Here is a 26,134-nt window from a genome sequence, read left to right as displayed (position 1 = left end):
TACAACAAAATAAAACTAGTACCGGTACCGAAAAAAAAAGAAGATTTATTCATAACACACGTGAAAAGACCCAGGAAAACCGAGTTAAGGATAAAAACGATAACAAAATAAGGCTGAAAACCGATAAAACCACACATTTCACACCTGAGCCTCAACTCTCGCAGCCCGGAACCAAACGACTCACGGACTGGTACCGGTCCGAGGCCCGGGGGTTGGGGACCGCTGCTCTAGTGGGCCATGTGCTCACTGCCCAGCACCGTGGAGCCTGATTATAATTTGCCATAGAATACCAGAACTGACAGAGCTGAACACCCTGAACACACGTGACAGACGTGGAAGGGTCTGGAGAAGCCGTGGAGAATGTTATGCTTCCTCTAACATTGTTTGGTCTGACTGGTCTGTGACTGTGTCTTATTAGTAATGGTCTGGGGAGGCATATCCATGGAAAGACACACAGACTTCTACAGGCCAGACAGTGTCAACCTGCCTGCTATTAGGTATTGGGATGAAATTTTTGGACCCACTGTCAGACCCTACGCTGGTGCAGTGGGTCCTGGGTTTCTCCTGGTGCATGATAATGCCTGACCCCCACTCTCGTTTCACCCAAATCCAATAAAATACCTCTGGGACATTATGTTTCAGTCCAGGCCGCACCTCAGACTGTTCAGGAACTCAGTGATGCCCAGGTCCAGATCTGGTTGGAGATCCCCAGGGACACCATCCATCATCTTATTAGGAGCCCCAACGCTGACAGGCAAGCATACAAGCACGTGGGGGCCAAACAAACTACTGATGCTGCAAAGAAATTTCAACAAAATAGACTAGCCTGCTGAATCATTTTTTTCACTTTGATTTTCAGGGTGTCTTTGAATTCACCCCTCAGTAGGTTGATAATTTTCATTTCCATCAAACCATGTGGCATCCTTTCATTCCTAACACATCACCCAGTCCATATCATTGTAGAGACCCAGCATGATTTTTTCCCCATTGAGGTCTGATATGAAATCAAAGTGTTTTTGAACAGTGTATTATCAGTTCTGCAAAATATGATTGGTATAAATGATTTGCATCATTACATTAGCCCACATTGATATATAAGTATTTCTTCTCAACACAAAGACACTGTCTGTATTTGGTTACATGTTAATACGATCTGTTAAACACTCCGAGGATATTTTTTAGACATAAAAAGCTGAGAGCATATCAATTTGTCCTCAGAGATGCATTGTGGCTTTAAGCGCAGAGTCCATTAAGAGCCGACTACATTGGCAGTGGGAATGAATTTACTTGCTGCAAATATTCTGTATAATGATCAGTGCCAATGGGACAGTGAAAGGCTTAATTGGCAGCCCAAGTAACATTTTAGACATTTCATGCTTTGCAAGCAGAAAAAGCAAAACAACACTTGGAAATAGGTTTTCCTAAATCAGATTTAAACCACTGATTTGATATTCAACTCAAGAAGTCTGTTGCAGCCTGACTGCACAAATCACATTTCAGACTACCCTGCATGTGGGCATGTGGGCAATCTAATTTCCTTTTCATTCAGCTTCATTGGATACGCGCTTTTAAGTAAATACTTTAAAACACTTAGAGGACCACAGCTCACTCAATTTTACTTTAAAAATGAAGAATAGGAGGATATTTTGAGTAAAGGAGTATATTGTTAAAAAGCCGTCGCATGTCAATAGACGGTCATAATCTGGGAGTGGGTGTCATGTACTGTATGGAACTGGCAGCGTCCTGGCTGCACGTTAAGGCAGTGGGGGTGGTTGCTGCATGCGTGCTTCAGTGAGTTATTACATGTGTCAGATGCTTGTTTGCAGAATGGTGTGATAATTTTAAAGAAACCCCCCACTGCCTCTCACCCCCTCCTCCAGGGGTGATTATTCTTTCCTTCTTGTCCATAAATACATGTCCGTGCAGATACCGTATTTTCCTGCTTTTCCGCGGCGTTTGACTGGCAAGCCGGGTAATAACCTTCACGCTAGGAGGGATTAGCTGCAGAATGCAAATGGCAGATGTGACATGTGTGCATACATCTTGTTTGCAGGTAGAGAGGTTTTCTATGTGGGCTGTTTAGAGGCAAGGAGGAGAGGACAGCATGTGTCATGAAACTGCTGGCAACCCATATGGGAGAAATAGCTGATGAATCGATGGAGATATTGATGAATAGATGGAGGCAATCACAGCTGTAAGTTACTATTGTGCGCGGCTTGAAAATGTTTGCAGTTGTCACAGGCTGATTGCTGCATCTGGTTATCCTTGTCAGTTTGTCAAGTGTAAAAAAAAAATGAAATGATTAAGACAGAGATGCCAGTAGTTCGCGTTTGCGTGATCATCGTCCGTGGGTAATTATATCATACGCACTGGAATAGGGAAAGAGCTACACGGTGTAAATAATTAAGCAGTCATCCAGTTTTGTCATTCACCAGCTTGGATATGTTAATCACCACCTTTGTACCATTATTTACACACAAAGTGACAAACAGAACGAATATTTTAAGCATGATGTATTGAAGAGATGTGTCACATCTCCATTTACTCCAGCCCACAGATGCAGATTACCACTTTTGTGGCAGTTTAAGTGCAACATTTTGATGGTAAATTCCAAGATTTACCCTTTTAAGTTGGAAAGGATGCATTAAACACACTATTGGCAGAATCTGCAATAGTCTTATTCACTTCCTTTTCTGGCATTAGAGAGGAGGATTGATGCCCTTCTCACGTCTCAGTGATGAATTTGCTACAGCCAGTCAGTTTAGTGTAGAATAATTATTGGAACCACTGACACCATTGTCTTTATATAAAAGATGGATGTAGTCACCCTGACAAAACCCATCAGTTATTAAAATCCCGCTATGATGCAAGAAGCTGAGTGTTTTTGCTGTGACCGTCATGGACTTTAGATGTCACGAGCTGATGTCACAAGCGGGGGGCACATCTGATTGTGATACTGAGGGACACTGAGTAACAAATGAACAATGAAAATAGCAATTAAGATGAAAAACTTATAGACTGAGATCATAGAGCCAGGAAAGTTGCTAATGCTGGTTTAAGGCATTTTCACAGCGGCTTTCCTTTTTAGACCTTTTAGTCCATCTTTTAACAGATGTGGGGAAAAAATTGTTTCACGAGACTGTGAGAAACTGAATACATCCCATGATTGTAGAACCATCTTTGGCAGCAAAATCGTAAATAAAAAAATATAATTGTTCTCTGTATGACTTTATCCGTTGCTCACATTGTTGTGGAGGAATTTTGGCTAGAACCCTTCAAAATGACCTCCACTGGTGTGAACGTCTCTGACTAAACCCTGTGCTCAGTTCCCGGCATCGTTGAACAGAATTGGCAGGTTCACCACCACAGAGCAGGTTCAGCCTGAACAGATGTGACAGATGTGACAAGGTTTGGAGAAGCTGTGGTTGTGAACATTATTTACCATGACTGGTTGGTGGTGGGTCAGTGATGGTGTGGGGAGGCATATCCATGGAGGGACACACAGGCCGCTAAGCAAAAAAAAAGATAATCCATCTTTTACAGATGTGAAAAAAAGCTTTCACAGCTCTGTGAAAAACAAGTCTGAGGTAGATTTGCTGCTGAGCTTGGGATCTTTGTCCTGTTACATAATACGGTTTGGGCCAAGCTTTAGCTGTTGGGTGGATGACCTCAAATTTGAATTCAGAATACTTTGATATACAGAGGAGTTCATGACGAACTGTCCTGTTCTTTTTATAGCGAAGAGGCTTTCTCCTGGCAACACTCCCAAACAAACCATACTTGTTCACTCTTTTTCTAAGTGGCAAGTCATGAAATATAACCTTTACCATGTTAACTGAGGCCTGTGGAGTCTGAGATGTAACTCCTGGCTTTTTGCAGTTTCTCAAAGCACTGCATGGTGGATTATCTGGGATGTCCACTCCTGGGAAGATTGCAACATTGTGTTGACACACATAAACATGTCACACCAGCAAACTGCCAGAATTTCAGTATTTATAGAGGTGCTCACACTTTCTGATGATCTTTTAATTGAGTACATATAATTAGCAGTTCCTGGTTGCTGGCTTTTTTTCATCTTCTTTTATCTGAGATTCAACTTGTGTTCCGTTATACTTAAATCACAGGTGCCAGCATTTGTTTTTTTAATTTTGAGAAATTCGTGATTTTTTTCTCCCCATTTCCATTCGATATGCTCGGCTAAGCTAGTCTGTGATTGAAAGCATACGTTTATCACATGCAGTTGTATCAATCATGTCATTCAGAGTTAATTGTGCCAAAGAAGCAAAATAGCAGATTGGAAAATAAAAGAAAGACAAAATAGGATCTGTGTCCATAGTTGGGAGAGCACAATGTGTAGACAAGAGTTTTTAGATTGTAACAGTAATATGTATATTGTAAAAATTCAAAATAATGCTATATTATGTCGATCAGAGGTTTTTTTTGCCTCTTTTATTTAGCTGGCACTTTTTTCTCTTTGCTGATGCAGATTTTCCAGTCTTCTCCCCCCTGGCATTTTACAGTCTTTCAGTTTATTTTGGTCGAAGCCCTTTCAGTTTGGTCCCAAGTGATTTGGCCTCTTTGGAACTCATTTGTAAATGACCTCTCTTACGGATTGAACGTGTTGCTAATTAGCACTAATCTCTTACCTGTTTTGCACAAATTTTAGTTGCAATTAGGACATTTTGAAAATAAAGTGAAATTTGCCTCCTGTAGCCTGTGTCTGTCAGTGGTGCTTGGCCCCAGTAGAGCAAAGGACAGCTATGTCTTGCAGCTAAAATATATGAATATTTTAAGATGCTTTTTGTCTCCAGCATTTCACCACAGACAGTGTTGGAGTCAGTGATTGTAGCATAATTACAAGCATCCTTTAAAAATACATGGGAATTGCGCTCTTGAATCTTATTAGATACTCAGTTCAGGCTAGACTAAGCATTGCTACTGGTGTTGTCTCATTTGAGAACACGAGGAGACACAAGCTGAAAACAGCTTAAAACCTAATTAGTTTTCTTTTTGTTTTTTTTGTTTTTGCCGTGGAGGCTTTGGAGAAGGGGAGCCTGTGCTATAAAAACTACATTAATAATTTAAGTTCAATTTCCTGAGTTCACCTTTACTGATGATAGGTAATTTATCCTTAAGCTGTCTGAAAAAGCACCAAAACAAATGCTTACAAATGCTCTATCGCCTTTTTTTTCACCTTCTACTGACCAACAGTGGCACAACAGAGCCAAAAGTTTGGAAGCAAAAAGTCTCTTTTTTCCCCTCATTGTCTATAAAACCCTGTGAAAAAAGCCAAAGTGATAAAGCTTTAGCTGCCGCTCTGTGCCTTCCAACATCCCTTTTTCATCCGTGACAATCACCCTCCAGGCAAAATCCTACTGAAGGCATAAATCTTTAAAGTGATCACAAATACATTTCTTCTTCTTCTTTCTGTTTTTTTTATGTACTGCAAACTCGCATTTAAAATCTTCTTTTCAGCTGTGGCTGAGTATTAAGCCTGGGTTGAGCTAAGATGGGAATTACATGGGGTCAGTAAATTTATTAACCAACAGCAGCATCATGCTGTGAGCTGTTCGGCCAGTAAAGCAGCCGCAGACGTGACTGCAAACAGCAGTTTAGTGAGAGGCCTTTTTCATGTGTCAGCAGGCAAGTGTAACAGCATGCATGCGTAAGAGAATCAATTAAATTCAAGGTCATACAATGCCATTACCAGACCTAAGCAAGTGGGCTACGTCTTTTAAAGCAATTGCCTTTGACACTCACTCCTTGTACGTGTGACAGCTGCAGTGGACAAACAGATGGAAGGTCAGAGAGAGTGACAGGAAAAACTGATTAGCAACTGTACAACAAATGGGCTTCTAACCTGCTGCCCAAAGGTCTGAAAGTGTACTCGGTAACACTTTGTGCTATGTAAAGGGTGTAATTCCCCTGCAATTAAATGGATTTTCAATTTGCTGTAAATTCACTGTACTTTTCAGGCACAGGCTGCATTGTGGGGTGGATTACTCTGGGCTTTTTACATCTTTATTTTTATTTTTTTACATCTTTATTTAAGAATCATTATGTTGACGTGCATGATGGATGTTCTGTTATTTAATTGATCTTTTGTTTTATCAATCTAAATGCAATACAGTGGGCCCTTGTTTTTTGCGGGAGTTACGTTTGAAAAATAACCCGCAGTAGGTGAGAGCCGCGAAGTAGCCAACTTTATTTTTTGCAATTATTATAGATGTTTTAAGGCTGTAAAACCCCTCACTACACACTTTATCTACTTTTCTCAGACGGGCAGGAACATTTTCACACTTTTCTCTCTTGTTTAAACTCTCTCAAAGTTCAAACCTTTGTAGAAAATAAGTCCAGTATTATAGAATGAAACCAAAGATCAAACCCTGTTTTCAGGTTTTCAGGTCCAGAACATGGGAATAGAGCAGCTGCGAGAGAATTCAACATTAATGAATCAATGGTACAGAAGTAGAGGAAGCAAGAGGAATTAGTTTAGTAAACTTTGTCTCATCTGACTGTTTTGTTTCGCTTAATGCGCCTCATAATCCAAAAAATACGGTAAATTCCACCTTCCTTTAGCATGTCCAGAAGTCCAACTTCTTGTGCAATGGTAGCATCTTCCTCTGCCTTTTGGGTGCTCCCACAGGTGCCTTTGATGGTGCAAAATGTTTCGTCGATGTTTCGGGACCACTGTACAGACTGTTTCCCTGAACTTAAAAGATCATCTTATAATGTAAGATGTTTAAAGCTGTTTCTACGGTATTTGAACTGGAACATATAATTTATGTTTCCTTTCCTGTATAATACCCAGAATTTAGGCATTATTTTTTACTTACAACACAATAATTTTTCTTTTCTTCTAAATACAGAAGCATTAGGCATTGAAAAACATGTCCGTAGGTGAATGAGGAATGTGGTATAAAGTGCTTTAAGTGCTTAAACAGATTATGAAAGCATGATATTAGAGCCTGATCCAGTCTGTTTACCTTTAATTTACCTTTTTTTAGGTAAATATAATTACATTGTAATTTCAAATAAGATATGTTAAAATAGCATGTAATTAAAGTGTAATTACATTATTGTAAAGTATTTCTGTGTATTCAAAATGAGCAGCACCTCTTCCCCACTAACCTGTTATAGAGTTGAATTTTAAAGTGAAGTTCAAATAAATAAATCTGACACTAAGTGGTTACAACTCATATGCTCTCCCTTTCTCTCTCTCTTTTTTCCTACCAAAAATGCTTTTATTATTACATTTATCTGTTGGGTTAGGAAATGGTGGCACTGACAAAAACACAGGAGGTGGAGCTGAAGGTGGCAGAGGTAAGATGTTAGGATTTTTTTGGGGAAGTGACCAGGAGGGACAGGATTAGAACTGAGTATACCAGAGGGGCAGCTATATCACAGGGATAGCTGCTGTTGAAGATGGAGCTGCCAGGCAGGAGTTGGAGAGGAGTCCCCCTTCACTATATCATAGGAGGAGATGCCGAGGGTTGATGTGACAGGAGAGGATAGGGTGAGACGGAGGAAGAGGATCTTTTATGGCAACCATTCAAAAGAAAAAAAGAAAGAGAAGGCAATCAGTAAACTGAGAGAACTGGGAGAACGCATGCTATCTAGTGCACTGGCATGATGATGAGTTTTTGATTGTTTGTGAACAATAGCGGCGCTCAATGGTGCAAAGAAACATGTCTGCTCCCTCAGCATCCCTTTTTAAATAATTTTTAGTGTTTCTGGCCACCTGGTGAGTGTACGCCTCACATTCAGTTTCATCTCCATGACAACCGACCAAACTTCATTTACTGAATAGGCTGCCTTAAATGCCTGAAATCTCTTTAACAGCTCAAGAGATGCGTCAGGGTTTACATATGCTACTGTGGCACTTTCAGACTGAGCGACTAACCGTTACATTTAAGAAAATATTAGAACATCAGCCCTTTCTTTTCAGTAGTGCATGGCCTTTACCGCTCAGTGGTGTGCTTTGGGTGTTGAAGGGCAGGTCCACAGAGACTCGTTTTTTTTATTTTACGCTACAAAACTGACCAGCTTTAAGCTTCAGCCCTTTGCCTTGTTGCACAGAATACAGAACAGTCATCTGTTTTCTGTTTTCTTCAGTGTAAGTAGGCGCAGAGCCATTCCATTCTTCTGCCCACTGTTCAGGTCTTTGCATAGACAGTATTTGTGTTTTGGCTCTGAGCGTGGCACACTGCATAATTGCATTTTGCCGTGTCAGGTCTCACAACTGCAGACTTCAGTGGGCTCATCCACAGACACACGCCTGATTAACAATAGGCTGGCTCACATGCTTTTCATGGTTACTTAATTGTTTTGTGTCCTCTCATGTAACCCACTCTCTCTGGCATTATATTAATTAAACCTTTTAGTTAACGGCATAACGCATGCTGTTAAATCAGAAAGTACAAAGGTATTAAGTCGCCACACTGAACTAATAGTGGGACAAGGTATGAATCATTTTCCTCTCAGCTTTGTGGAGTGATATTATGAATTCATGGTAGTTGAATGTCAAAATTATTATTATTATATTTTTAGATTTGTGCTTAATTTTTACTATTAGCCATGCAGGATGCATCAACTCTGCCTTGTACTGTATGCCAGCACAGTCTCACCTAAACAGAATCAGATAAGCAGACTCTGTCTGTCTGCTTATTGATAAAAACAAAGAGTCTTGTCAGCTACTGACACTCTTTCCTCCAAAGACTACCATATAGGCCTTTTATGCAACTATATGACTAAATGTATGTAAAATGTGCGCAGTGTCATCACCTTTACAAGGGCAGAATTTGGCACCCTGCATCCCTTAAAATAAAGGGTCTAATTCTAACTCAAACCATCATCATTTTTTTTAACCTCAATTTAACCAAGTTCTTCAGTGCCAAGTGAAAATTAGATGTGCTGATCTGCACATTTAAAACAGACTTGGACTCAATATTTAGGATGGACCTATTAATAACTTTTACACTACTTTATAAATGTGTATATATATATATATATATATATATATATATATATATATATATATATACTAAGTGTATATTTTATGACTACATATAAATATATCACCAAAATTTCAGCAGTATTTTAAAGTTCAAATTATTTGCGCTTCTTTTAATGTGAGAGATAAAGTTATATAGACATTAAAATTATTCCTGTCTCAAAATTGCTAATAAGCTTTGGTTAGATTGCTTCTAAATACATATTTGATTTTGGCTTTGTGAAGTTCAGTCTCAGTTTCAGCTTTCAGAGCCTTGCAATAAGAGAATGAATAGGGGAAGTAGACTAAATTACTTATACAGTTAAAACCCCTTGCGTACTCCACATTTAATTCAATTCAGTTTAAATATATAGTGCCAAATCACAACAAAAGTCATCTCAAGGCACTTTATATTGTAGGATAAAGACCCTACAATAATAGAGAGAAATCCTAACAACTAGAGGACCCCCTATGAGCAAGCACTTTGGCAACAGTGGGAGGGAAAAACTCCTTTTTAACAGGAAGTTGCTGAGATTGGCTGGTGGTTAGAGGAGGAAGACAGGACTAAAGCCATGCTTTGGAATAGAGCCAAAGATTTATAATGACTTATAATTAAATGCAAAGTGGTTTATAAACACATGGTGAGTAAAAAGGGTTTAGAGAAGGCGAAACATTCAGCATCATGGGAAGCCCCCAACAGCCTACATCTATTGCAGCCTAGGATTTTTAGGATTAGGAAGTTGTGTCAAAAAGGAAAGTCTTAAGTCTAATTTTAAAAGTAGAGACCTTGTCTATCTCCTGAATCCGAGCTGGGAGCAGGTTCTACAGAAGAGGGGCCTGAAAGCTTTTAAATATCCCAGGTACCACAAGTAAACCAGACGTCTGAGAGCGAAGTGCTCTATTAGTCTGATGTGATACTATGATGTCTTTAAGATAAGATGAGGCCTGATTATTCAAGACCTTGTATGTGATGAGAAGGATTTTAGATTTGATTCTGGATTTAACAGATAACGAGTATTCTAAATTGTAAATTGTGAAAATGTGTACATAGCCTTTTGAAGCTCAGATTCTTTTTATTTTATTTGTATGTATTTTGCATAGCTTGTATTTCTTTGGGGTGTTTTTCATTGTACTTGTAAAATTGTAGTTTTTCAAATTGTTTTTAAATGTTTTTTTTTCTATTCTATTTATCTGTCTATGCCTATTTGAATAGGATATCTTGATCTCAGTGAGACTGCAGGCAAGGCTGGATCGATTAGTATGTTCCTCAAGCGGTTATGCAAACTTTCTACTGATAAGAGAATTCAGCATTATCTTTTTGTCAAAACACGAACCAGCCGATTTAGATTTCTGACTGTGAAAGAAGAAATTTCAAGCTGTTCTTTCCTTCAGGTGATTTTAGACACACTCAAGGTTGTAGATTCAGCCCTGAATCCAGAGAAAGTCGTTTTGTGTGCTGTTGTTGCTGTGCTTCAGATTACGTCTACATATTTATGTGTTATTTATTATTTAAACTCTAAGTAACAAACAAAAAAGACCCCAGTGTGTTTGGAAGAAATCTGAAGACCAAAAGCACATATAATAATTCTGATTTAAATAGTATCTCTTATTATGTTCGATTACCAAGGCTCCTAAATAATTTATTTTCTATTTGTTCTGTGATTTGCTTTTTTTCTTCTGCGATGCTGGTTTCAGCTTTTACTAAACCCTTCAGTCATGTATCTTGATGCATATATTTTGTCTTACTGTCTGTAATTATTCGTCAGCAAAGCAAATTTTAAATCCCTCTTAGTCAGCTGATTCGGTAAAAACATGGCTATTTCTCACAGGAGCGGCTCTTATTAATCTTCATTTCCCCGAGTCTTCAATGGTGTCATGGTGTCATGATGTTGTGAAAATGTGCTTTCAGTCAGCCTCACACTCACAGCTGTGTTTTTGGACAGTGATGTCCTGACAGCACCTGAGCCATGCATATCCTCAATATGTGATAATTAAACACTAATAATAGTGTTATTTTTAGACCTGCACATTACCCATGAACAGAAATCTGATCTGTGGTGCAGACATACAGCAAAGCTACTTTTTTAAAAAAAATTTTTTTATCAGGACTTAACCTAAAAAACATGTTTTCAGTTATTTAAGCTATATTTCAGCTACAGCAGTCAAACTACATCAATAGGATATAAACGATGGAAATAGCCACTGAGCGCTTATCTGTAGTTTGTGAAGCCCTGTTCAGGCGTTTTACATGTTAGCATGATTGCTTGGCATCATCTGAAGTGGCTACATTTGGAATAGAGGTGGGAATCACCATACATCCCACGATACGATATTATCACAATACTTAACGCACGATACGATATTATTGCAATTTTTAAAAATATTTTGCGATATTCAGATTCTGTACATAAAGGTAAACTTTATCAATATTCATTTTATCTAATATCAAAGTCTCACACTCAGTCTTTCTCTCATTTCAGTCAGTTTTATTGTTGACAAACTGAACGGTTTGTATTACAGTCTGGTCCAACTTAACTGAATGCAGCCATCTGGTACAATTATAGCTATTCTGAACTATGCAATTTATGAAAACTATGCAGCCCCTTCAGCAACTGAAGAATTTGAAAGTAAATTAAAACAAAATATAATTTTACATTAAATAAAAAAGTTTTAAACTGAATTAAAATAAAACATGTCTTAAATTAAAATAGGTAAACTGTCATGTTTATTGCTGCCAAAAAAGAAGTTAAACACATTTGGACAGTGAAGGAATGTCAGGATTCTTGCAGAAAAAGGATCAACATGCTCTGAAGTCAGAGCATCTTCCAGTCCACAAAAACTTTTTTTGTAACAAAATATCGATTTCTGCTGTCCCTGTATCGATACATTATTAGCAAACAAAATATTACGATACTACACAGTATCGATTTTTTCCCCCACCCCTAATTTGGAAGAGGTGCTACATTATCAAAACACTCACAAGATCTGGTTGTAAGATGCATCTATACTGCATGAGTGCATTACTTGGATATGTTATCCATCCATCCATTCATCAGATCACCAGTCAAAGGATTAATGCTAACTTTCACATCTATGGCCAATTTAGAATCTCCAGATAACCCAGCGAGCACGTGTTTAGAATACATCCATGCCCAGGCTATTTAGGGCCTTTTTGGGATGACTTTGCACGCTCTCCCAGGGCCCAGGGTGGAACAGTGGTGCAAGAAGGTCCGGGAGTTGAATCCAGATACCAGAAATCCTGTCAATTACGGGTAAATAAAAATTAACTCACCAAAACTGGACCATGGGCTTCTTAGATGACCTATACCACACACAAGACCATTTTGCATGTGCTTTGGCAGAAAAGGCACCAAAGCTACAAACACTGTTGAATTAGTTCAGGTAAATCCTAGCAGACAGCAAGCAGCCTAGTTGGCACCCACATCTCACTCATTCCCTGATTTAAATGAGAGGTGGGTAGGTTATTAAGAATAATCACAGCCTCATGAGCAGGAAAATTAGAGGAAGAGACCAGGCTGTAAACATAGGGTGCCTATAGGGACTCAACTTCAAGTACCCATTCAAGGAACAACAGTTTTTGGCACATCAATGATCTACTTTTTAACCCCAGCGGTTGCTTTTTGTTTAATAATGACAATTTTTGTGTCCAGTTTGATTTTAGCCTTACTGATGTTTTTTTAAGTACATTATGATTTTTGCATCTCATGCACACATTTACTTGAGCCCTGTTTTGTAAATTCTCAATGATTTCTAAAGAAAATAAACGGGCTGCTTTAAAGTAGGAATAAAAAGTGTGAAAGTTTGACTGTCCAAAAACTGCATTATCTTAAAAGTGTGAAGTGAAATGTTTTTTGTGATTGCATAAGCTTAAATTCTACCAGGCAAACAGCTCTAAATAATTTGCCAGGCTTGTGGAAAGGCCATTCTCATTTCATATGCTCATATTACTGCACTGTGCACACTGCAGTCATCCTTGTAGACTGTTTTGTCATTTAGTGGAGATATTCATAGGAGACTCATATTCCAGCTTTAAACAAGGGAAAGCAAGCCAGACTCCTACCCCTTTATGGCTGCACGGAGACCGGAGTGCAGCGCAGCGCACTTTGTGCATCCGACTGAGCATGGCTGTCCGTTCATATTATGCTTTCACATTACAACAATCCATAAAGCGTTTTAATGTGGGCCCATCTACAAACCTTCAGTCTGAATAAAGATAAATTACATCATGCTGCTTGCCATGTTTCTGTTTCCCCATGCATTCGTACATGGTGAGGAGTTCAAAGTCACCGTGAGCCCCGTAGTGCCAATGCACCCAATGAGTCTGGGATGAAGCTGTTTGTAAGTGGAAATATAGACCTGAAGTGGAATCCACTTTACTGCTGCACTTGCTGAAGTTTCCTGCTGCATGATTCATTTCACTCTGTATATTTAATGGAAGTGACAGCAGATTGCGCCAATTAGCGGGATAACTGAAGTAAAAGTAAGATGAACCACATCCTGTGTAAATATGTTTTCCCCTTACATGCTGTGATTGATAAATATATAATAAATGGTATAAATATGCTCAAAGAGAGAGAGAGAGAGAGAGAGAGAGAGAGATGTGGTAGTTTATATTTGGAGGAAAAAAAAGAAATGAATTTATACGTTTCTTGTTGAACCCGTAAAACCTCATCTACAGATATTTTACTGGATCGCGTGTTACAACATTAGCACGACACATAAATGTCCATCTGTCACTGTGATGTTTTTTAGTTTTATTGTCCAGGTTCTTTCTAGCTTTGTGTTTTTGTCTATCTTTGGAGTAGGGCTCTGTATTCTGCCGCAATTTATCTTTCTGTTATTTCTTGTTTATTTTCTTATGCCTGATACAAGTTCTTCATAGTGTTGTTATTTCATCCTTTCAGTTCGGAGCTTCTGTTTTGTAGATCCTTAGGTTAATTCTGTTAATCCCCCTTTGTTTACCCATTCTGTTCCTCTGCAGTCTTTTCTCTGTGTTTGTCTTTTTGTCTTTTTGTTGTGTCAAATAATCGTCTCTTCAATCAGTTGTGTTGTACTCTTCCTGTTTTATTTTGCTAAGTGTTGTTCAGTTTAAGTCCCTCTTGAGTCTTCATGTTAGTAACCCTCGGCTATGTTCTCACCTGTTCTCTCTCGCCTCAATATCTTGTAAGTATATGTTGTCCGAGTGTCCCTTTGTTCTTTCTCGTGTACTCCCTCATGATTGTGTCTCCCTGCTCTTGGTTTCCTAGTTTTCAGTTTCCCTGTTCTGATTTTCGACTTCATGTGACTACTATATATAATATATTCAGTGAATTTTAATGCATTTGGAATAGTCTGTTGCTTTAGCAAATGCTATTGCTCACAAATCCAGGAAATCTTCTGTTAGATGATGAATAACTCCACAGCAATGCAAATGCAGTTGGAGCATCAGAGTTGCAGCAGAAGTGCTTGTGTAGATCTTGTTGGTGAAGATGAAAACCAAACAAAGAAAGCATGTGACCACTATTGTGAGCCTGCCACCCCTGCTGAAAGCAGATGGAAGGGGAAACGTAAAATATCACGTGACAGTCATGTGATAGCATGTATAGATAGAGGGCACACGTTGCTGTGACATCAACAGCTGCAAGTAATTAAAGCTTCACTGACTGGAACGTCATTCCTTATGCTGCACTGGTTATTAATATTGCAACGTTCCGATGTGAAGATGAAGTGCTTAAAAGTGCTGTTGTATTTTTTTTACAACAGCGGCCAACTCAGATATGATATTTGCACTTTGGCTTTACTTCATGTTGCTTAATAAGGTCTGCCCTTGTTTTTCTTTTCATGGATAAAGGGTATTTTTTTTCCGACTCTTTCACGCCTGACATAATTTTAATGAAAACACTAGTAGCCCAAAAATCTTTTCAACAACGTCAGTCATTCAGTAAGCCAAATTCATTCTCCTAGCATAGGCTGCCGCTGCGCTCTGACCAAAATACACACAGGAGACAAAACAAAAATCCATTAAATAGTTGATGCAGCCTTGAATAAAGTCAGTACCTCTGAAGCTTTGAAATGTCTCTGTGGACTCATAAAACCAGTGACCCAGATGGCTCCCAGGTTGTGGGGAGCATGCAGTTATGCTATTTTGTGTGAATGTCAGCGGCCGTGTGCGCCTTCGCACACACAGAGACACACTTTAGGTGAGTTGTTTGTTGTGTGAAAATCCGTGCAGTGCGAGGCTACGCACACAGATATTGTATGACCCAAGTTCAGGTCCAGAGAGAGACAGAGGGAGAGAGGAACATGACTGAAGTGAAGCGTGCAGAGAGCAGCCTGGGTTTGTGAGCAAGAACAACCTCTGCATGTGGAATGAGTTCCAGGCGGGAGGCAGAGAGGAGAGGAGGAGGAAGCACTAGCGCAAGTGCAGCAAGCTTCTCAGCACTGGTATGTTAACAACACGCCAGGTTTTGTGTGCGCCTCTGTGTGCACGTACATCATGTGTGCGTATGTGTGTGTGCGTGTGAGAGAGAGAGAGTTATCTAGTAGATGGTAGGGTATGATTGCCGTGTGCACGAGGGAGGATGGAGCTGGGAGGCACTGATTGGTTGTGCACTCTCATAGGGTGTGGCCAGAATGTGAATGACTGCTCCTGCCTTTCGCGCTGCCAGGTTTTTGGGGACAGTTTCTGAGGAGGGATGGGGTGTGTGAGACTGTGTGTGTGTGGAGGAGAGAGCATTGGAGCCTGTGAGAGAAGGCAGGAAAGAAAAAGGGAAAGGGGGGGCAGGAGGACAGAGAGAGAGAAAGAGAACAGGAGCTTGTGAAGAGAGGGAGGGAGGGAGCTTCAGGCAGCGAGGCTGGACTACCGCTCAAACACTGCAGTCTTTCTTTTGCTTCTCTGAGGAAGCTGTCTTTCTCTTCTCGCTGCCTGTCTCTCCTTCTTGCTGCTTCTACTTTCGCTGCTTGGCCATGACCCTGGTGGACACCTTGATCTCCTTGCCCACCTAGAGAAGAGGAGAGAAAACGCTGTAGCGGAGGAGGGAGACGAGAGGAGGGGACAACCGCACACTTTGCTTCTCTGATGAGAGTCTGGAAATTAATTAACCACCATCAGCACAGGGGGGGAGAGCAGAGAGGGGCTCAGGAATAGAATAAGAGGGAGTTGAAGAGAGTGATTTGTTAGATGAGAGTGGAGAGACGCAGAACAACCCCTAGACACTTTTCAGAGACAAAAGGTTCAAGTTAGGGCAGGAACTAAAGAAGCAAGGAGGAAATTGGGCAAGGCAGGAATTCCACAGGGATACAAATTGAAGAAGCCAAAGAATGGTCTGCTCATCAGCGTCATTCATCCTTTCATGCCTTCTTCCATTCTTCCTCTCACATCCATAACACCATTCTTCCTGCTCGCCTCCTTTTCTATCTTAGTTCTTTTTTTTTTTTGCTCCGTGCATGTCAGCAAAAGCACATCGCCAGTCACATGCCGAACACTCAGACGCAACTAAGACCAGAGAGTAGTGTTTCATTCTCAGCGGACGTGCGCTCTGTCTCTGAGTAAAAGAAGTTGATTAACCAAAGCAGGGGTGCTGTTATTTACCAGCCAGGAAGCACCTGCTCAGGAATTTCTCATGAGACCAGGTAGGACCATTTCTGGATAATTTTGGCAAGCCCAAGGCGCTAGAGAGGTCAAGCTCTCCAAGCATTTACCTGATTGAACCTTTATGAGATGAAACTGCAGATCAGCTTATCTGGGAGCATCACACCTGTGTGCGAGGGATTAAAGAGATAGGGATGTGTACGTGTATGTTGGGATTATGTCCTAAATGTTCAGATTTACACAGATGTTGTGGCAGGATTATGCAAACTGTCCTGCAGAATATATAATATCTAAGATTCAAAAATAGCAAGTCAGTTGAAGTGAATGGCAGCATATTGTTTTCTCTCAGATTACATCAGATCACGTGTGATCCCACTCTGGGTATAATTAAATCAGTAGTTCAGGAGTTTAATTATTTTGAGGCTGGGTTAGAAATACTACTGAAATCCATCTCGCAGCCCCCCCTCAGTGGAATACCTCTTTGTCCCTCGCTGTGGACTTTGTTCAGACCTGAAGTGCACAGAGTGACTATTAAAGACTCCTAAAGGCTCATTCAGCTTCCATTATGAGACGCTCGAGCACAGACGAGACTCCATATCGGCGCAGTCCATCTCTGGACAGCAAACCCGACACGCCGCCGTTCACTTCTGGGTTTCACCGCTTTAGCGGAGAGTTCGAGTATAAGCGGCCACCGTTTGCATTCGGCTTTCACACGACAAAGGGGCCGCAAACGTCCAAGGGACGCTATGCCCAGGGCAAGAAGTATGTGGTGTTTTACCTGGACCTCTCCTTCATATTCCTCCTAGAACTGCGGCGCTGCAGGATGGCTGAGGGTTGCATGATGGCCCTGCGATATGGAATGGTCTTCTTCAATCTCCTCTTCTGGGTGAGTTCTGTCTTTTTTTTTAAAAAAAAAAATCTTTTTATATAAATATATGTAGTCTTCTGCATGACTTTTGAAGAGGGGGGAGTGTTTGTTTTGCTGAAAGTGATACTTTGCTTCCTCGCCTCAGATTTTTCTTACCCCGTTTTTTTTTTTTTTTTTTTCCCAAAGGAGCTCTCTTATGCGTGTCTTTGTAACCACAGTGATGTTAGAAGAGTGAGGAGGGGGCAGAGTTGAGAAAGAGACAGATCATGCATTTAGATCATGTGTACAAAGCCCACTGTGTGGGTGAGTGGAGCCTTTTCTGCTCCCTATACAGTTCGTTGAGTGTGGGTGTGCACTGCATTGTTTGCCGTGTTAAGCTGTGCCACATTTGGAGCTTGCATTATGTGTACACTAGTTAATCACTGTGTTACCATTGTGTTGTAATTCTTCACCCACCTCTGCCTCGCCCTCCTCCCCATACAGCAGCACTTCTTAGTTCACCAAGGCATCTGCTGTCAGTCTGCTCAGTCCAGTTGATCGTATCTTTTTGCTGTGGGTTGAGGGTTGAGCTCCGCTGTGTCTGCCTGTCTCGATCCATCTCTGATAGCCCTCGTTACCGATCACTTGCATTTTCATTGTGAAGTCTGTCATGTTCCCCAGCTGTAAAGATTTCAAGCTTGCGTTGTTTTTTTTCCCCTCGCAGACTCCTGTTGTGCACTCACTTGCAACTTCTTGGAGAGCTTTATGGGGTTTTTGGCCTCTGTGGTTACCTTTCTGGGATTACTTTGATTTGTCATATGTCTGCTCTTATTGGTAACAGAATGAGATGAGGCCTTGGGCACCGAAATGCAATCTAGCTGCCAAGATGCAATCTCCCTTAAGGAATGAGTGACCTTTTCACCTCTACATCTTCAGTCAGCTATAAACGGCTGTCAGAGAAGGGTCGCGGTATTTGTTATTAGCACTCGGTGTGCATGTGTGACTCTGTGTGTGTTGCCACTGGGGATAAATAATGACCACTTGACCAAGGGTAGCTATAACCTGTTTCTGATACGCCAGTTGTATTAGGTAAGAACAGAAGAGCTCTGCCACTTTAAAACTAAGGATGGTACATTTTGACTGTTTTGTCCCAAACTTTTTGCAGATGATTTTTAAATTTTAAGGGGATACTGAATATTTTATACATTGTAATGTGAATGGGATGGTTTTTACTTACAGTCAGCATAGATTAGGGATGTCAAACGTATTTTACAATGTGGGCCACATACAGTCCACTTTAATCTTAAGTGAAGTGAAACTGGCTCTTTCGGTTGGTGTAAAGAACTTTTACTATATATTTATTCATAAATATGCAATTTCAATGATATGTCTCAGTTTTTTGATATGTCAAAGAAATGCTGCTGCAGTAAATTAATGTGGCAGCACAAGTCTTTGGGCTTAAATTGTAATAATTGAATGTGTAAAATCATGGCACAAGCTCTGTTAGCTCATTGCTCACAGCTTTTGTTAGTTCACAGAAAGTGCTCTATTTTTACACAGTGGCTGTATTTTCATCGATAGTGAAAAAAACAAAAACAAAACAAACAATAATTTTTCTCTCATTCAGTTGTTTATTCATTACTTAATCACTTTGCTGTAGCATGAATGGCCTTGGGGGAGGTCTTTACCAGTTGAAAAAGCTGTAAAATGTAGGAAATTACTGTTAATATTCATGCTTTTTCCAAAGCCCTCCGGTGGGCAAAATTGAAGTTGTTGCCGGGATGATTCTGGCCCCAGGGCCTTATGTTTGACACCTCTTGCATAGATTGTATGAACAGTGTCCTGATGAAAATATATTTGCCCTTTACTTTAACTCTCAGAAGGAAACAGAATGTGACCGTTTACATCCTGCCTGAAAACAAAGCTCTCAATAGCTCTTTCCCTCTCTTACAGTAGACTATTTATATTTGTAAGATTACCAGGTGAACTGGAGGTGGGAAATTATTTGTCTCAAAGTTTCATGGCATTAACAGTTCTATAAATAAGTGCTACAGGTTAACCTATAGGTGCATAGGTTTCTTCAGGTGTAGAAACAAACTTAAATATATGAGAGTAATGTGTGCAAATAGAGTGACATAAATAGCAGCTCTGTGCAGTGAGAAGAAAGGTGTGGTCGTATTTCACTGAGTGGTGTTAATATATTTATATGCTACCCACCGTGTTAATATAGCGGTGTTAATATGCTACCCACCGTTTTTAATGCACCAAGACTTGAGGCTTCTGCACAGTGCTTGACAAACTGATCCACTGAGGAAATCATCTCTTAAGGTGGCATTATTGCTTATTTGCCACAGTCTGACAACGGTTGGCATTGATGTTTCCATTGACAAAGTTATTTCATGTTGTTAAAGGCGTAATAGAACAGACTGGTGTTTTGAATCATATTAAATTTAGTAATTTTATTATCCAAAATGTTTTGAAGAAATATCAAATCTGGGTTTTTTGGGGGTTATTAACAGTCATTTTTATTTGCCAGTGAATGGCAAATAATGCCAGCCAGTGCCAGTTGACTGATCTCATCCTAGCAACTAATATTGAATTTGCCAACACTACTTTCTGCTGTTTCTTTGGAAACGTTTGAGCTTTTTGAATTAAACCTTGTCAATGTGTCAGTGTACGTGATTTGCCAGAGTCACATTAGATACATTTTTAACTCACAATCAGGTGAAAACATCTTCCATGACCTTACGCTGTGGTACTTCACAACATCAACAAACTACAGCTTTTGTTATTGTTTTGAACCCTATCTGCAAAAAAAAAAAGAAAAAAAGAAAGAAGCATACTTTAACATTTTTTTCTTATTCCATAATTAAAGTGTTTTCCTCCAAGGAAATAATGAAATAGGTTATTTGTCCCTAAATGATGTTAAAGGTTTGGTTAGACTTAAGTCAGGAGGCAGAGAGGGTTGTTGACTAAACCAAAGGTTGGTGGTTAAATCGCTGGCTCCAAGATACCGAACCCTCTGATGCATCTATGTGAGTGAGCTTAGGTATAGTAAAGGGTTCTGTGTGTCAGTGGGTGAATGAGCCTTGTAGTAAAAATACACTACATAGGTGCCAGTCCATTTACCATTTCGAATTAGGTATAAACAGCTTGATTAGATTTAAGAACAAAAGTTCTCCAGTGAAGTTAAAATTTGAGTTTTAAAGGTTTTTTTTTCAGTAAAATGTGTTAAAGTCAAAGGTTTTGTCAACCCGTCCATCCACCTCGATATCCTTCCTTACAAAATACGTCGTTTCTTACTAAACTGGCACTTGTTCCTAATGTGGGCATCAGAGGGTTTTTTCATAATAAAATGCAACTTTGAAGCATATTAAGCTGTTTGCTGTCAACAATAACAAGTTTTCTACATTGCATCTCAATGCACCACTAATATACTTCTACATCGAGCTACTCAGGTATGAAAATAATAGTCTTCCATTTAAAAACAATTAAAGTATTACAGAGAACGACAGGAACCTTGTGAAGAGCACTTCTCTCATTTTAAAATACATTTTTATAATTCTCCATAAAAGGTGTCGGGCGATAAAGTTTCCATTTAATTACCCCACTTTCCTTGAAACGAGGTTAGAGCGAAACGGTAAATTACAGTGCGTCAAAGGTAAAATGAGAATATAGAGTGAGGAAAACACACTAATGAAAGATGAGAACTATGACAAAACATATCATCTGTAACAGCTCACAATACCTTATATAATGTTAGGGGTTCATTTCTGTTCATTCATCTAACAATTCAGCACAGCACCAATCAGTTTCTTCCTTACCTACGGACATACACCACTGTGCCCACGACTGTTTAACGTGGTACTGGAGCATTACTGATGAGCATGTTAGTGAAGTTAAATAATTAAAATATAATGTCTTAGCATATAATAAGACTGTCTGCAAAGATAAGTAGTTGTCTGTCATGTTGCAGAGACAGATGACTCACTGATGACTGGGAAAGAGGCTAAACAAAAAGTTTCATGTGATGATATCCTTTTTGATTCATATAAACAGAAAAAGTTTTAACATTAATTAACACAACGAGAGTTAAATTTAAACAGGTGGAGAAGAATAAAAAAACCCACAGCATGCATACTGTGAGAAGTCACACTGTCTTGTGTGAGAGTACAGTGTTTCTTTTTATAAACTCTATTTAAATTATCTTGGAATGTGTTTGTGATGACCTTCAGGGAGGTTACAAGCTAAGAAGGGTTATTTTGAGAAAAGAAGTGCTCTCAGTTGGCATTTTTCCTTCTCCAGTGTTTCCATAGTTTAGTGGTTTACACATTCATCTCGCCAGCGAAAGATACAAAGGCACAGACACAAATCCCGTCCTGGTTGTGTCAGGAGAGGCATCTGGCATAGAAATCTACCCAGTCAAAGAAGTGGTGACGCCTTGTTGCAACATATTTGATTTTAATTAGGAAGGAAAGTAGCTTCCTTGAGAAAAATCACCTTTTCCAAGGTGATTTTGTGTTGTATTAAAGTGATCTGAGTGAATTGCAAGGTGAAAATGTTTCTCTGGATGTTAGTTGTGTCCTTAAAGAGCAGCGACTGTAGACATTTAAGATTCAAAACACTTACAGATGACTCTAGTGACAGTTCTCTGTGTTTCCAAATACAAAAAAAAAAAAAAAATCAGGAGAAACTTTTCAAACCTTTCCTGCAGACTGGACGTCTTGACTGTTGGGTTTTTTTTGGTACTGAAAACATTTTTTTTTGTCCCAAAATATGACAAAATATTGTCAGACCGCCTCTGCTGGTGTCTAGCCTTGCTTACTGAAATCAGGATTGTTAAAAAAAGCTGAAGACCAGGCCTTGTGGTGTGTAACCCAGCACAGTTTCTCAGAGGAATATTTTCAGGTCAAATGAATACGACACTGCCAAAGATTGAAGGCAGACCTCTTTGCTCTGTTGTACTCTCAGCTTGTTATCACACGGCTCCCTTGTGGTGGGCAGAAACTGACAATCATCTGTGCAGGTCCGAGAGCAGCAGGAAGTGGAGGAGAACCAAACTGTGCTGGAAGAGGCCAGGGTGCTTTTTGTTACTGTGCCTGTTAAAATGGGTGAGAGAGAGAGACGTGAAATGAAAACTTCCTCCGATGTGGCTGCTCAAACATGTAAAAGATTTTGTGTCTGTTTGATGATGGTGTCGATCAGCGGGCATTCATGCTCAGTTGCAGATAACATCTTTTTCTGTTGCTGAGACATGCTATTCTTTCCTGTTTTTTCTTTGGTCTGCACTGAAGTGGGACACACACACACACGTTTTTAAGTGACCGTGGCTATGCTTACGCTCAGACAATAGAGTCATGGCAGAACAAGCAGAGCCGTCAGGATTCTGTGCTTATGTTGGTATCAAAAACCAAATTGTTACAAAAGGGAATTGGAAGAGGTCAAGAAGACAAATCTGAAATAGGTTTGTGAGAATAGCTGTGATGATAGAGGCCAGACCTGCTGGTCTGTCACAGATGAAGGAGGTGAGCATGGTGGTAAGAGGTACAGATGATAACAGTAACTATTGGTGGGACATAAGTGGCATCCCGCTCAGTAGGCTGGTAGAGCTTTGAAACAGGAGGACAGCGGGGCACATACATCAAACTGCACTATCGTAGCTCATGTGTCACTCTCAGGCCAAATTTTTATTCATGCTTTTTTTGTAACTTACTGATCTTTGAAGGTAAGTTTCCCCGATTTCTCAGTTTGTTCTGTTTTATTTGAACTCAAAAGTCTCCTGTTTTTGTTTTTTCTTAGTTTCTCTCGGATTTTATTTCCCCAAGCAACTGACTTAGAGTCTGCATTTGAGAGTTTTATCACCTCTGTTTACATGAGACAGCATCCTCTTGCAGATCTGTCAGTTCAGACGTTGCTCTGGTAATAGGAAGAGAATAGAAAATGAGGGTGAAAAACACAAATTAGGTCCTAATTATGCTCTTCATTCCACATGTACAATACAATTGCGCTATACAGAGATATGAGTAATTTAGCCTGTAATGTTATAACTGTTATTACTATGTATTATTACAACTTTTTATCTTTTAGTCTCTTAGTTCTTTCTCACAGAGCAGAAATGTGTAACAAAGCCATTAGGATGAATTCTCATTACATGCTTTCATGCCATTAAAAGGTGCATCAGCTTCCAGATTGTCATGGAAACAAGTCTTTTTCTAAGCGCTGCATAAAAAGGAAACACAAGATTTGTGTGTGTGTATGTGTGCTTACCTAGTATATGTCACATACTTTGGTGCAAATCAAGCCAACAGTGGCTACCACATCCCATTTGAAATTGGAATCCAGTGACTCTTCACTTACTCAGGGCTACAGTCAGTTACTCTTGTTTTAATTCCCATTACTGTAAGTGTGTGAAAACGAGCTCGGCGCTCTGACCTCGTACGTTAACGTCTGTGTGGGTGGGGAGCAGCCTGGGTATCTCTTCTTCGCAGACAAAATGTCAAACAAATCTATACAAAAAGAGAGAAGCAGATTTCTGTGCTCCAGGACAAATGCTGATTATCCCCTAAATGTAGGAGCAATGACTCCACCATAAAAATGCAAAAATGGGCATCTCGGAAAAATATGCAACAATTCACAACAGCTAATCGTCTTGAGCGGAAACCACCACAGAGCTAGGGGGAAAAAATATATCCCACAGCTGCAAAATACCAAAATAAGACTCATTTACAGCCATTTTTTAATTAATCTTGTTAGCACAAACGTGTCTTTTCCATGCTGCAGGGGTGGGAGGGAGTGGTGGGGGGGAATCCTCAGCAGCAGCAGCAGCAGTAGCGGGTGAGCCTGGGACAGAGGAGGGATAGGAAGAGAAGAGGCAGAAGGAAGAGACGGAAGATGTGTCCTCTGAAGTTGTGTTTACTTGTCATCGTAATGTAGGTCAGAGCCCAATGGAGGATCCATAGATTGCCAGAGTTCTGAATGGGTTGCATCTGTCTCCAATGATTTAGCCGGATCAATAGAAATGGCCCTTCTACTGATTTGAGATCTGTCCGCCCCGCCCCGCCCAGGCTCTGCTGCCACACAGTCCATCGATTTGCAGCTGGACCGGAGGGGACGTGCGCAGCATGAGCAGTTCAGATAATAGGCCTGCAGTTTGCATTTGCTGAGTATGGCATGTTTGTGCACACAGCTCACAGGCAGAAAAGTCATTTAATTGTGTGGAAACTTTTTGAAATAGGGAGAAAAGTAGGGAATCTCTCCATTCTTTCCTTTTCTATACGTCATTGTGTTCAAAGATGAAGTCCTACAGTACTGTGCAAAGGTCTTGAGTCACCCCTCGTTTCTTTAGATTTTGTGAGAAAAATGGGAAATAGATGCAGTGATTTATTGAAACGTGCAAACATACACAGAAATATAGTATTTAAAGCAACAACAGAGATTGTACAGTTTTAGCAATGTGAATGTCAATAATTGGTTTAATCTTTATTCTTCAGTCTGAGCTCTCTGAGCAAAGCTTTCTTGTCATTTCTTTAAGTCTTCAGGAAAAGTTCTCCAGGCTTCTTGAAGGACATTCAAAGGTGTTGGTTCTTTGGGTGTTGGCTGCCTTTTTTTCCTGTTCTCTGTCCCACACCGCTTCAATAATGTTGATATCTGGGCTCTGGGGAGGCCAATCCATGACTGATAGTGTTCCACTGTGTGTTTGGAATCGCTGTCATACTGAAAAAATCAACCCATTGCCAATTAAGTGCTTTCTAGCTGGCATTTCATGGTTGATAAAAATCTTGTGGCACTTTTCTACTATTACACCAGTTTTGATAAGATCCTCAAAACTACTGGCTGAAGTAGAACAGACAAGCCCTTTATTGTCAATGTACAAGTAGAACGAAATTGTGGGTGCTCCACCTGATTACTGTGCAAGGAATTTAAATACACAAAACAAGACACATAAAACAATACAAATAACAATTAAAACTGATTTTCAGTTGCATTCTTGAATAATTTGACTTTTCTGTAACTTTCTTATTATTTAAGGACATGCCTTTAAAATACTGTCATCTGATTATAGGTAGTTTGTTAAAAAAAACAATACAACCCTGCCACGTGCTTTCCTCTTCTTTTCCAGTTTCATCATGTTTTTAAGAAAACATTGCTCACCTGAAATATGCCAATTTTCTTCTAGCTAATAGCTCTTTTGGAATCATCTTGCTGATGCGAAAACATAGTTTTATGCCTGCTTGGTATTTCCATAGATTCTTCTAAGGAAATAGGAACGAAGTGTGTGTTTTCTAAATGTGTAACAACATGCCTGAGGTGTTATAAAACGCAGGCAGGTAAGGACCCAAATGCAGGACTCTCAGGCTGGACTGAACTTAAAAACAGCTTTATTGCTGAAAAACACAAATAACTAAATACAAGGAACTTAACTGGCAGCTACTCATGGATACACTATGAAGGCGCTGAACAAACAGGACACACAGTAACAGAGATGATGCAACAAAGAACAGAGGGAGAATCAGGCAATATATACACACAGGATAATGAGGGGACAGACCACAGGTGGGAACACAGCTGACACTAATCTACTGACAAGGCAGGGGAAGCAAACTGAGCATCATACACACGAGACGGAAGACTAACAAAATAAAACAGGAAGTACAAACACTGAGACTGTGACGTGAACTTGACAGAGCAACGGGAGGATAAAAAC

The 26,134-nt window shown here is 39.9% G+C and overlaps 1 protein-coding gene and 1 long non-coding RNA gene across 5 annotated transcripts in view; one reads left to right on the top strand and one right to left on the bottom strand.

The window, feature by feature from the left end:
- Window positions 1-26,134, top strand: part of tspan4a (tetraspanin 4a) — a 152,942-nt gene that overhangs the window by 21,905 nt on the left and 104,903 nt on the right. Inside the window, exons 1-2 of one of the 4 annotated variants that reach the window (XM_085154416.1) lie at window positions 14,447-15,436; window positions 17,390-17,469. In XM_085154416.1, coding sequence (XP_085010542.1) covers window positions 17,407-17,469 — 63 coding nt within the window. In that variant the 5' untranslated portion in view covers window positions 14,447-15,436; window positions 17,390-17,406. Of the gene's footprint in view, window positions 1-14,446; window positions 15,437-15,502; window positions 17,470-26,134 lie in introns of those variants that run through there. The other 3 variants (XM_085154406.1, XM_085154411.1, XM_085154401.1) reach the window with 3 other exon arrangements.
- LOC146525317 (uncharacterized) lies at window positions 25,066-25,688 on the bottom strand. The gene is made up of 2 exons (XR_014873158.1): window positions 25,582-25,688; window positions 25,066-25,174 (listed from the first exon to the last, which is right to left on the bottom strand). It is a non-coding gene; the product is annotated as an uncharacterized LOC146525317 (long non-coding RNA).

This window comes from Neolamprologus multifasciatus, chromosome 1 (assembly GCF_963576455.1).
Source record: "Neolamprologus multifasciatus chromosome 1, fNeoMul1.2, whole genome shotgun sequence".
In the NCBI taxonomy this organism is placed as follows: domain Eukaryota; kingdom Metazoa; phylum Chordata; class Actinopteri; order Cichliformes; family Cichlidae; genus Neolamprologus; species Neolamprologus multifasciatus.
This window is presented reverse-complemented; position numbering and strand designations above follow the sequence as displayed.